Source organism: Neophocaena asiaeorientalis, unplaced genomic scaffold (assembly GCF_003031525.2).
Source record: "Neophocaena asiaeorientalis asiaeorientalis breed wild unplaced genomic scaffold, Neophocaena_asiaeorientalis_V1.1 scaffold451, whole genome shotgun sequence".
In the NCBI taxonomy this organism is placed as follows: domain Eukaryota; kingdom Metazoa; phylum Chordata; class Mammalia; order Artiodactyla; family Phocoenidae; genus Neophocaena; species Neophocaena asiaeorientalis.
Window position 1 is genome coordinate 1,000,113 of NW_020171819.1, and position 12,372 is coordinate 1,012,484.

Below are 12,372 nucleotides of genomic sequence, written 5' to 3' on the forward strand. Positions count from 1 at the left end.
TTGTGTCAGCGTTACATGATTTAATACCCAGAGAAGAAATGTGACTACAAATCTACTTCACCAGCCGCTTTTAACTAATATGTATGAAAAATGTCAGAACCAGTGAAAATAGTTTACTGTTTCATTATGTGCTGATAACATTTGCCCTTCTTATCCTTTTGCACATAAGTCAAAGAATATTCAGAATATGAATAAAAGGCAAATGGCTAAAATACATAATCTATAATATGAATTTTTTATTGACACATTTTGTGTACCTCATATAACCATCTCCTTTTGTGATCTTAGATACTTAAATTTCCTCCTGAGGATTCTACAACTATTCCTTTAAGTAGAATGCATTCAAGTTACTTTTCTATAGAGGTCATAACACTTTGAATTTTAACGTCTACAACAAAGAAAAAAACGGCAACCTCTATCCAATTTAAGCCAGTTTTAGATTTTGAATATAAGTATTTAAAAGTTCTTTAAAAATTACTGTATATTAAATATCCTGGGTGGTACATACACTTGATATCTATATACATTTGCTCCCTAAATCCATGTAGTCTCTACCTCATAGCTTTTTATCTCTCTTCTCTTATTTCTACATTAACAGTGTCATTTATATTTGGTTCCATTCCACCATGACCCTGACATCTTGAACTTAGTTCTATCCTCTATATCTAGAAGAAATGAACAAAGTGGGTGGGATGCTCTTACTATCATTTTCCTTTCTCATATATACTTTTCTAAACCAATAATGCAAATAGAAAGAAAAATAGAGGAAAAGCAGGTGAAAGGCAGCCAAAGAGAAAGAAGAGTTATTTTCCCTACTCTTCTTTTCAAAGTAATGAAGGCTTTTTTGTGTACCTGATCAGCAGACTAAGATAGTTCCATCTGTCATGTGGTTCTACAATATGGTGTTCTTTATTATAATGATCCTCAAGGTTGTAAAGGTTATTCAACGTATGTGTTTTGTGTTGCAGTGAAAACTCTAGGAGGGCAGGGCTCCTATTACATTGTTCATCACTATATGCCTAGAATCTAGCACCTGTGTATGTATATCTAATAATTAATAGTAAAAAAAAAAGATACATACATGGTCCTTGCCCTTGGGACACTCATATCAATCTAGTAGGAAAAGATACATAGCAAAACATTGGAATATGATGCACCAAATGTTGTACTAGACTATCTGCAATGTGCTATGGCACCAAAGAAGAGGGATCCTGTGTATCTCTGTGGCAGCCAAGGAAAAGTGTGCAAAGATCATTGGAGGAAGTATGGAAACAGGATTCTCCAGGCAATGGGAAATACAACTTCGTAGTTTGTATTGCTGGCATGTTAGGTGTGAGGAGAAGAGGATAAAGTCCGAGAAGCTTGTGATAGGTTGGAGAAAGGGATTGTACGACATCTTTAGGAACTGAGGTTGTATTCTATAGCTTTAGAGCACCATTAAAAAAAGTTTAAGCAGGAAAATGATGTTCATAAATTTCCAATGTGGAAAGATTACTAGGTATCATGGAAGACTGATCACTTTTAGCTCTCATTTACCATTCTGTGATTAAGTGTTATGGGTTGATAACTTGTTTTCAGGATGAGATTAATCTCCTTTAATTTTTATGATTATCACTCATGGATTCCTTATTCTCCTATCATATTGAGATTTTTCGATAGAATACCTTCAAAAGAAAATACAAAGAGTGATGACAGTAACTTCACACCAGTTTAGCTTTTATCTAATAGGAAATCTGAAGTGGACCCCATGAAGTGTTTAGTTGCTACATATATTAAATGCTTCATTTGAAGTAAATGTATTATAATTATTAGATATAGATTAGATAAAGATATATAGTTTGGGTTCATAAGAAATGACTGAGGGTAAAATTGCAGGCATCTATGACCAACTGTTAAGTAATTAATGTTTTATTTATGCATGTATTCATTCCAGAAATATTGTCTTCACTGTGTGCCAGGTGTTATACTAAGAAAGGAAATACAACACTGTCCTTATGAAATTTACAGCCTGTTAGGGTAAATGAGCATTAAACAAATAGTCACGGAAATTATTTTTTAGTTACAAACTGAGATGAGTTCTATAGAGGAAAATAACAATGATGCTTGGTATTGTATAACAGCATTGTTGACTGAATACGGCATAAAACTGGAAAATAGCAATTTAAAATGGAATCTGAAACGTAAATATAAAATTTGACTTAGCACTTCTTAAAAACAAATATGGGAGAGACAGTGTCCTAAGAGATAATAAAACCCATCTTTCACTGAGAAAAAGGCTCTAAGAAAATGTGGTCTGGTTCCAATTTTATTGGAAGATTTTATCATGGAAATAATGGTAAAAAGAGATAAAGCTCTAAAAGTACCCAAAATATGTTGTGCATTTACGGCACCCAGCACTCATCTCAGCATAGGAAGCAGGGAGCCATTTCACAAAATATAACATTGCCAGCAGCACTGTAATTTAAGAAAGAAGGTTGATGGTTCCAGCAGATATAGCCTCAGATCTCTTGTGCTCGCAGGTCTTTTACTTATTAAGGCACTGGCCAAGGCCACTGACAGTTGATATAAGTGCAATGACGGCATTAAAATTTATAAACTTATTTGTCACCCTAACTTATTCTAGATGGTTAACACTAAAAGTATGAAACAAGTCTGTTTATGAACTCTATTTGTTCTACTGAATGTAATAAGAACCTGAGAAGGTGTCCAATATCACAAGTTCTGCCTTAACATATTTTGACTATATCATAATGGATATATTATAATGGATTCAATGTTTCATTCAAAAAGCATTTGTTTAATGCTTATTGTGTGATAGGCACTGTGCTAGATGCTGGATGAAATAAGATGAATAATGGATGGTTGATTACCTATAACCGACAGGTAGCCTGATTTTTAAGTCATTATTTAAAGGGCTTCAAGTATTTGGGTGTGTGTCTTAGAAACATTTATCAGATTAAACGCTTTCAAAGAAGAGGAATAATTAAGGAATTACTGAAGCTTTTTGAGGCAAATCATTGATATAATGTACACTTAGTGATTATAGTATAGTCACATACCCACAAGACGTGTAAGTTACTATTCTTCAGAAAGTGCAAGAAAGTATACTTGGAGAAATGACAAGCTAGAGGAAACTTAAAATTATTAGTCTACTTCATAAAAATATCTTCCCAGACCCAAAGAAAACAAACACCAGGATGTTACCTAATTCTCTGTCATACACAGCACATAATATCGTCATGATGAGCTGAAATAACTATGAAATATAAAACAAAGGAAATTAAAGTTCTTTAGGAAGTGGGCAGTGGGGATTTGTCATTATAAGTAACGGAAATACTTAGCCAGCCCCTTAGAATTTTAACAAAATATTTAAAGGATTTGGGTGCTATCAGGAAAAACAAAAGCTGTGTATTTTTCCCCAAAATTGGTTTCATCAGTTTTGATATACAAATATATTTAAATAATAACTCTTGTAACTTTTGTCCCTCAAAAGTATTTTGTAAAGAGACTTAAAAGCTGGGCATGAAGACATGTCTTCAAGTAAGTATTGTGATGCGAATTCTTATGAGCTGATGCTCACGATGCATATGGAGCTAATAGATGAAAAAGGACATGCAAAAAATCTGCTACTTGATCAGTAGTGCTGTGATAATGTGTAAATTCAAAGCTAAGCAGGGACAAGCAGGAGATCTAACAAGAAACAATTTATTTTTGACAGAGAGAGCTGATGTAGTAAGAGTAGTAATTATTGTTATCTAAGGCAGTGCTTTTCAAATTGAGGTTAAAATAAAATAATTGACAGGGACATTAATAGATATGAATGAAAAAATTCTTCCACTAAAAATAAATTTAATCATTTAAAATATTTTTTTTAACTTTTTCCTTTGATGGAGAGATGGAAACCTTTTATTTTGTTAACGTATAATGTGAATTTACAAAAGATATATTTGTTGTGGAGTATTCTTTAAGCTTATCTGACCAATGAATTCTTTAAAAGTGAAACACAGAAGTACATTTCCCAAAAAGAGAAGTGTGTGGGGAAAATCCAGTTTAGGAAATATTGGTATAATGAGATTTAGGAAGACATATTTATAGAAAGCAAGAGTGATTTTTTTTTCTGACCTTTGTAATTGATTAAAGCACGCAGAAGCTTGATTTGAAAGTAAGGAAACTTTTGGCAGTATGGATGGGATATCTCCAGTATGTGTATGGATAATGTGATTTTAGAACATTTCACTAAAGCATGGTAAGTATTAGACTTGTTGTGCAACCTTTAAAGAAAAGCTATTTATCAATCACTAAGCCTCCTCAAGAATTAAACGTAATGCTAACTCCATTTCCTTTATCATTTCTGTATTAACTAGATGTACTAAATAGGATAAGGAAAATGGTACATACTTAAATTGGTGTGTTTGTAAAGAGCATGAAAAGGACAATCAAATGAGCAAATGAATAAACTATGTGTAGTAGATTTAGACATTAGAACCAAGTATGTATAACAATGTGTGTATTCCATTCTATAAGTAAGAAACATCAAATGACAGAAAGGAAGGGGAGGAGGGAGGGGATGTGGGAGAGGAGGGAGGGAAAAGAAAAGAGAGGGGGAGGGGAAGGAAAGGAAAGGAAGGAAAGGAAACAAAAAGAATGTACGAAAAAGAAGGAAGGAAAGGTAACAAGGAAGGTAGGGAAGAGGAAGGAGGGCAGAAAGTAAGGAAGAGAGGAGTCAATTCAATTTAATAAGCCCAGCAAGTTGGCTCTGAACTACTTGGTGAGATTTGTATTAATTGTTTATAACAAATCACAGTTTATTTTCCTAAGGAGCTTTTAGTCAATTTGTTGGGAGGAATGTTAATGAAATTATAATTTTATGTAAAATTCTTTGATCTATGTAAAATTCTTTGACCTATGTAAAATTTAACATTTGGGGACATTTGGAGATGAATTTTTTTATCAAGGAAATTCTGAACAGGTGCATTTGTAGGTTTTATTTATGCCCACACATATACTGCTGCTGTATATCACTCGAAACTGCCTTTATGCCTCCTTCAAGTGTTCTTCTGAGCTCCACGTCTTATGCATCTGATACATCAAGGGACTTCACTATGTAGTAATCATATGTTTTTCTTTCTTCCTTGTTTTCTCCCTCCCTCCCTCCCTCTCTCTCTTTCTTCTTTCTTTCTTTCTTCCTTCCATCCTCCCTCCCTTTCTCTCTGGCTCTTTCATGTAAGCGAGAACATTTTTTATCTGGTAAATGGGATCTTTCTGCAACTTGAAAAAAAGACCATTTTTAAAACATAATCGTTCCTTACTGTTAGTATGGAGCATGTGTTTAACAACCAAAGAAAGTCTCACTGTGAGCAAGAATACAAATGAAACAAAAACCAGAGATTGCATAGTGAAAATCAAAGAGCTAAATTCAGTTTTAAGAGGTGTTTGCCTTATCCTGCATGATGTTTTATAAAAGTAATTTATTTGTGAAAATTTTAATGTAGAAAATTTTAGACAAAATATTTCCTGGGATATAATTAAAGTTAAAGTGTCTGGTAACCCTGTGTTGAAATTCTCACAGCTTTTTAATAAAACTAGAACTGAAAATTATCTTTTCACATTGGATGTTACAATTTTTCAGATACTTTTGTCTAGCTTGTTTCTTCACCCATTTATGGTTACCTATTGGTCCCCTTAAGCATTTGAGGATTGACTTTTAGGTGCAATAGTATATGTTATAATAGACATGTTTACAATTTCCTCAGTCGTTTTCTAATCAAAGTTAGGGTTCTCTTGCAAAAATACTCATCTTCCTTGGAGGCAACCTTATGGTGCGTTAACCCCAGCTTCTCCCAGGTACCACTCAATGCCCTCATAGTTCTTGGCTTGCCAGCATGTGGTTTGAGGCTGGGTTCATACTCGGGCAAAAGTTAGACTCTATCTATCTAACTAAAGGCTGTTCACTTCATTAGAGCTAAGCGCATGGCTATTCATGTCACAGAGAAGATTAAAGATACTTTTATTCTTTGATCTCAATATGTCCTTGAGATTTTTCAAATAGATAAAGTTTCAAACCACTTTTGACTTTAGTACCTGCTAGAAATGTGTCCCAAGGAGCAGCAAATGATGTACCAAAGAAGTAATCATTCATTATTTAATTATTGTTTCTTAAAATGAATCAATGACAGAATGACAAATAAAGCATGGCAGTGATTTAGTGTCATTGATTATATTATCTATATTATTTCACCCTGTTAAAAACCTCAAAATGAGGTGTATTAATTTTGTAGCTTTGATTCAATCCAAATTCTACTTACGTATTATTATGTTTACACTGGAAAGTAAGTGTGAGGAGGTTTGCTAGCAATAGGACATTTTCATATTTACAGTAAGTGCTGGAAATAGGAAACTCAACCAGCAAGAAATCAAGATGTTTCCATCATTTGTTGAAAAGTGGGTTGCTTTTGTCTGTGCCTTATTTTGAGAATGAAGTAGGGAATATGGTATCTGAAGATACTGAATAAACATCCTAAAGCAATTCAGTGGGTTTGGTGAGTTGACAATAAGTAATATTCTTTCAGTTTTTCTCAGGATGAGAAATGACCTGGTTCAAAATATTACTTAGGTAGATCAAGATTTTTTCATATTTCAAAGTCTACTTTTCATGTCACTTTCCCCCCCAACATTTGCTTATAATTATACTTCCAGGCCACATTTTTATATTAGTCACCTGTGGTCATTTTCATAAGTACTATCAGTATGAAATTTGTTTCAGATACTATGTTTCCAATTGAAGGTTATATTTGATAAACTACAGATCTTCTTAAAATGATTTTTTTTCCTCAATCAAATGTTTATTTTGCAGGGAATACACATGGTTAATCAGAACGGTAATTCAGAGTAAATGTGACTTTGAAGCTGCTGCTAGGCTAGTTGTAGTGAATTAATGAAAGCTGGATAGTCAAACAAGATGACCTTTATTTATGGTTTTTAAATACATATCAGAGGAGACCAAAAACACCCCAGTGTCACTCTTATATTTTGTCAAGACTGCCTCAATCTGATATAATGCTCCTCATAATATGAAACATTGATTGAGAGTAGTTTGAAAATTAAGATAGGTGATAGATATAGAGAGATGATAGAAAGGAAGAAAGAATGAAAGAAAGAAAGGAAGAAAGGAAGGAAGGAAGGAAAGAAAGAAAGAAAGAAAAAGAAAGAAAGGAAGGAAGAAAGAAGAAAGAAGAAGAAAGAGAAAGAAAGAAAAAGAAAGAAAGAAAGAGGAATAGATAGATATCCTCTGTTCCAAAGGGTTTACAATCTACTTAGGAAAGTAGATCACATCTTGAAAGGTAAATAATAGTAATACTAGATGACCTAGCCTGAGTGTCCAGTGAGTGACCAAGGTAGAAAATAATATGGGCTAGGCTAATCCATTGAAATCCAAAGTGGCTAAGGGGCGGAATTTAAACTGAACATTTTCATCAGAGTAGTATTTGGAAGAGAATATAGGAAGGAAACTTAGAAGCAGAAATTCCCCTGCTATAATTAGAAGTTGTTGCACAATAAAAATAAAATATGTGAATTCTAATTATAGGAATGGATAATGCCCCTTTTAGGAAAGCTGTGAAAAAATGTATAGAAGCCATATAAACATTTCTTCTGCATAGATTGAAGATTATGTTAAAGAAACAGCTCTCCACCTGGATTTGGTAGATCTCAGTCCTCAACTTTTACCATAAGCTACTAACTTTTTTTGATTTTTTTTTTGTATTTCTGCTTTTTAGTTTGCCTACTCTTGCTAAAAGAGCAACACTGAATTAGTCCTGTTATATTAATCAAGTAAAAAGAAGACATATAGTGCTGTCCCTTATGAGGCAGAATAGTTTCCTCATAAGGTTTTTAATTACGCTTAGCAAAAATATATCTTTAGGTGCAAATGTAGGTCTATTTAAATCAAAACAAAATCACAGACAACATAGAGTATGAGCTGAAATTAGTGTTTTTCTACAAGCGGAAAAACACTTATGGATGAATCTGTGCAGAAAAATGGAATGTGCAGTATAGTGTTTTAGGAAGGAAGATTAAACTTTAGAAACAGGCTACTTTCTGGGTGGGAAAAAGCAATAAGACCAATCCCTTGGGACAGATGTTGAAAGATGTATATAGTTCAGTATTATTCCATGTTTCTGGGCAACCAATTAGAAAAGTTATTACTTATCATGTAATAGCTAATACAGATGAATATCTACCCCCATCAGCATAAATACTATAAATTTCACTTATATTGTTGCCTCCACTGAAAAGAATATTTCTTTCCAAAGTGTAAAACGTTAAATAAACAACCAAAAAAAACTTACAATGCGTTGCCATGACGATTTTTGAATGACCAAGTTTGTACAAACCTGTTACTTCTGTTATTTGTATCAAATATGAGTGATTATTTATCTGCAAGTATTAGCCACCCCTGAATAGAGCTTGTTAATCATGATCACTTTAAATTATTGCACTTATTCATGGGAAACACCATTTTTTGCCACAACTTTCCTAAAAATCGAGGTTACTGTTTTATCAATGCTCTGTTTTCAGTGTTGAATGATTCCTAGACATTAACTAAATATCCTTGCCCTCTATTGTAGATTTTTGCTTACCGTTTTATTATTTTCCCAATGGTCTGAGTTGAGCCTGCCTTTAAGAGAGAGGTATTTTCCTCTTTCAAAACAAAATGTTATCTTACCCTTCAAAATCAGAAAGGCCACCTGCCCTATTTATTTTGTTATACTTCTGTATTCTGCCATTTTCCAGTTGTCTTTTGCTTCTGAAAATAAATACTGGCATACTATGGAGCATTTGTAAAGAGCTCTGTTGTCTCATCATGTAACCTTTAATTATGAAATTTTGGGTTCCTGGAAAGCATTAACGAACCCTCTCTTTTCTTAGGTTCTCCATATAGAGACAAAATCACCATAGCAATTCTTCAGCTGCAAGAGGAAGGCAAGCTGCACATGATGAAGGAGAAGTGGTGGAGGGGCAATGGGTGTCCAGAGGAGGAGAGCAAAGAGGCCAGTGCCCTGGGGGTTCAAAATATTGGTGGCATCTTCATTGTTCTTGCAGCCGGCTTGGTGCTCTCTGTTTTTGTGGCAGTGGGAGAGTTTTTGTACAAATCCAAAAAAAACGCTCAATTGGAAAAGGTAAATGTCACTTTTTTACAACTTAAAACAATCTTTGTTATAATAAAACGAACTTCTTTATCTTTCCAACCAAGGGAAATACTTAGACCTGTGTTAATGGTCTTCTGCCACTCATTGTATAACAGAGGTTCATAGAACTCAGGATTACCTTTGTAATTTTTAATTTAAATGTAATATTTTAAATTGAAGCCAACTTCAGGACCAGTAACTATTTTTCGTCTTACTGAAGTCTGAAAATGGAGAAACTTTTGCTGCTCGAAGTTCACTGTGGTTAGTTTATTAGGGGAATATAATTAATGAAGGAAGCAAAACTCAGAAACTGTAATATGAAGAAAAAATTTCTCTGCAGATAAAAAGTGCTTTAAGATACGATACTCATTAACAGTTTCAAGTTAGGGAGTAAATGAAATATTTATTTGAAGATTTTTGGTCCAATAATTTCTAATTTGGAAAAATCATAATGTGCATTGTGGAAATTTTAATTAATTTTCTACATTAATGAATATGTGAGAATATTGTGGTTTCTTCTTTGCCACTTAATGTTATTCTTAATGCATCCTTTACTGCCTTGCACCTGAGTCTTTAGAAGAATACATATAAATCTCAAAAATATTGAGACTATTGCAATTTTTTAGTATTTTATTATATTTAGTCTTTTGTATAAATGTCTTTATATTCTGTTCTTAAAAAAGGCTGTGAACCTGGTTCAGATTATATATTTCTAGTGCTATAATTCCCTTAGTTCTATAAATATAAAGATGAATATTTATAGATAAATCTTTCAGATGATACATGCTACTTTTTAATATAACTTTATGACTCTGGATGTAAAATGCTGCTTTAGCATTTTTAAGCCTTCTGGAACTTTACTTAGTCTTTTAGTATTTAAACATCTCTTTTGTTTTTAATTAAAAAACTTTTTTAGATCTTAAATTTTAGACCCTGCATCAGAGTGAGATTATATTCTGTTAAATAACTGAAAGGTTTATGAACTTTTATTGGTAAATATAAAGAGTAGAAATATGATATATTCCTTCATCTTTAATAATTTATGATATAATTAATTATCCTTTCTGAAATCAAGGATACACCATTCCTACATTTTATGTGACTACAGGACTTAATTCCTAGAAATAATGTTTTTATAAATGACTATTTTGATAGCCCCATTCTGTCTATAAGTAAAATAACCAATTCAAAGGTTTGAAAAATTTGGACAGTTGTATGATTTATTTTCCCACAGTATTCAGGATAACTATATCTACTGACTTGCTAAATCAAATATCTTTTGCACTGGTGTGACTGAAAATTAAGTCTAAGTACACTTTTTATGTTATGACCCTTATTACAATGTCAAAATGAGTTTTGGAATCAAATCCAAAGAACTAATCAGAGATGAAAATTAACTCTTCAATTTTTATTTTTACTATAATTTATCAATAAGTGTGATATTTGGTTAGTTAATGCTTTAAATGAGTCCAAAAATAATAGAAGAAAGTTAGATTGTCTAGTTAGAACCTCAAATCATCCATATGTAGTGGTTTTCTTTCACTTATAGCTCAGTATTAAAATAAAGCACATACATTAATCTCTTGACAGCATGCGGTAGTCTGTCGCCCTTTTCTCTCTGTATCCTGTTCATATGATTTACCTGGGCCATGTCTCTATGTACAATTATTTTATAAGCATTCTGTTTTTTTTTAAAGGACATGGGAATTTACTTTTGTAAAATCACCTTTACTTTTATTATAAATAACTAGTTTAGCTGAATTTTCCACATATCGACCAGCTCTCAATTTCTATGGACTTCTATGACCTTCTAAAACATTAGAAAAAGGGAGTCAATGTACCTTTTGGTGCTGAAACAGATAAACTATTATATTGGAAAGAAACAACTGTGTTGATATGACATGAGCGTTCTTAGTCACATTCGCCGATGTTGTCACACTGTCTCCACAAATCTTCCATAATGAAATTCAGATTCTCTAGCTAAGCAGAGGAGGCACTTCAGGATCTGTCTCTGTCCACCACTGTAGTTTTATCTTCTGCTTCTCCCCAGTTTGCACCTGTACTCTAACCACACTAAATTACTTTCAATTTTCCAAGGTCAACCAGCTTTTTAAAATCCTCCTCCCATTTGACCTGAGCAAACTTTGTCTATTTTTCTACCTGGCAAACTCCCACTAGTCATTTTAGATTAGGCATTCAAGACTAGGCATCAACTTGCCAAGAAAGCTTTACCTAATCAATATGTATGACGAATCTGGGTACAGGGCACGCTATTTCCACAAGGTGGTGTTAGGTTTTTATTTTCTATTCCAATGAAAAAAATATGACCTGACCTGTATATCTCATTTTTGTTAGACTTAGCTGATTTCAGAAACTATCATCATTCCAAAAACATTTGCTCCCCCTTTGAGAAAGTTGGGAATGTGTCTTGTCCATTTCAAACAACATCCATCCTTTTCTCTGGAAGCATTTGCACATCTCCATTCTCCCTTAGCACACTATTTTATTCATATTTGTTGATTTCTTTTTTTAATTTAATTTCTTTTTAATTATTTTTATTTTAAAAAAATTTTATTGGAGTATAGTTGATTTGCAATGTTGTATTAGTTTCAAGTGTACAGCAAAGTGAATCAGTTATACATGTACATATGTCCACTCTTTGTTAGATCTTTTCCCATATAGGCCATCACAGAGTATTGAGTAGAGTTCCCTGTGTTATACAGTAGGTCCTTATTAGTTATCCATTTTATATATAGTAGTGTGTATATGTCAATCCCAGTCTCCCAATTTATCCCTCCCCTCCCTTTCCTCTGGTAACCATAAGTTTGTTTTCTACATCAGTAACTCTATTTCTGTTTTGTAGATAAGTTCATTTGTGTGTGGGTGCCTCTCTCCCTATTAGACTCTTACTTCCTTTTAAGAAAGTAATTTTGATTTGTATTGCCAAGGTCTCAGACAGTGTCATAAGATCTTTCTTATGGCATAAGATCTTTCTTTCCTTCTTTCTTCCTTTCACCCTTGTCCCCTCCCTCCTTTTTTCCCTCTCTTTCTTTCTTTCCTTCCTTCTTCTCTTCTTTCTTCCTTCCTTCCTTTCTTTTCTTTTTCTTTCTTTCTTTTTTTCTTTTTTTTCTTTCTTTCTTTCTTCCTTCTTTCCCTTCCTCCCTTCCTTCCTTCCTTTTCTCTC

At 33.1% G+C, this 12,372-nt stretch overlaps 1 protein-coding gene across 3 annotated transcripts in view; it reads left to right on the forward strand.

Moving 5' to 3' along the window:
* GRIK2 (glutamate ionotropic receptor kainate type subunit 2) overlaps nt 1-12,372 on the forward strand; it is a 626,810-nt gene that overhangs the window by 602,813 nt on the left and 11,625 nt on the right. For all 3 annotated transcript variants that reach the window (XM_024739236.1, XM_024739250.1, XM_024739246.1), the window contains one exon: nt 8,929-9,179. In XM_024739236.1, the coding sequence (XP_024595004.1) occupies nt 8,929-9,179 (251 nt within the window). The remainder of the gene's footprint in view (nt 1-8,928; nt 9,180-12,372) is intronic.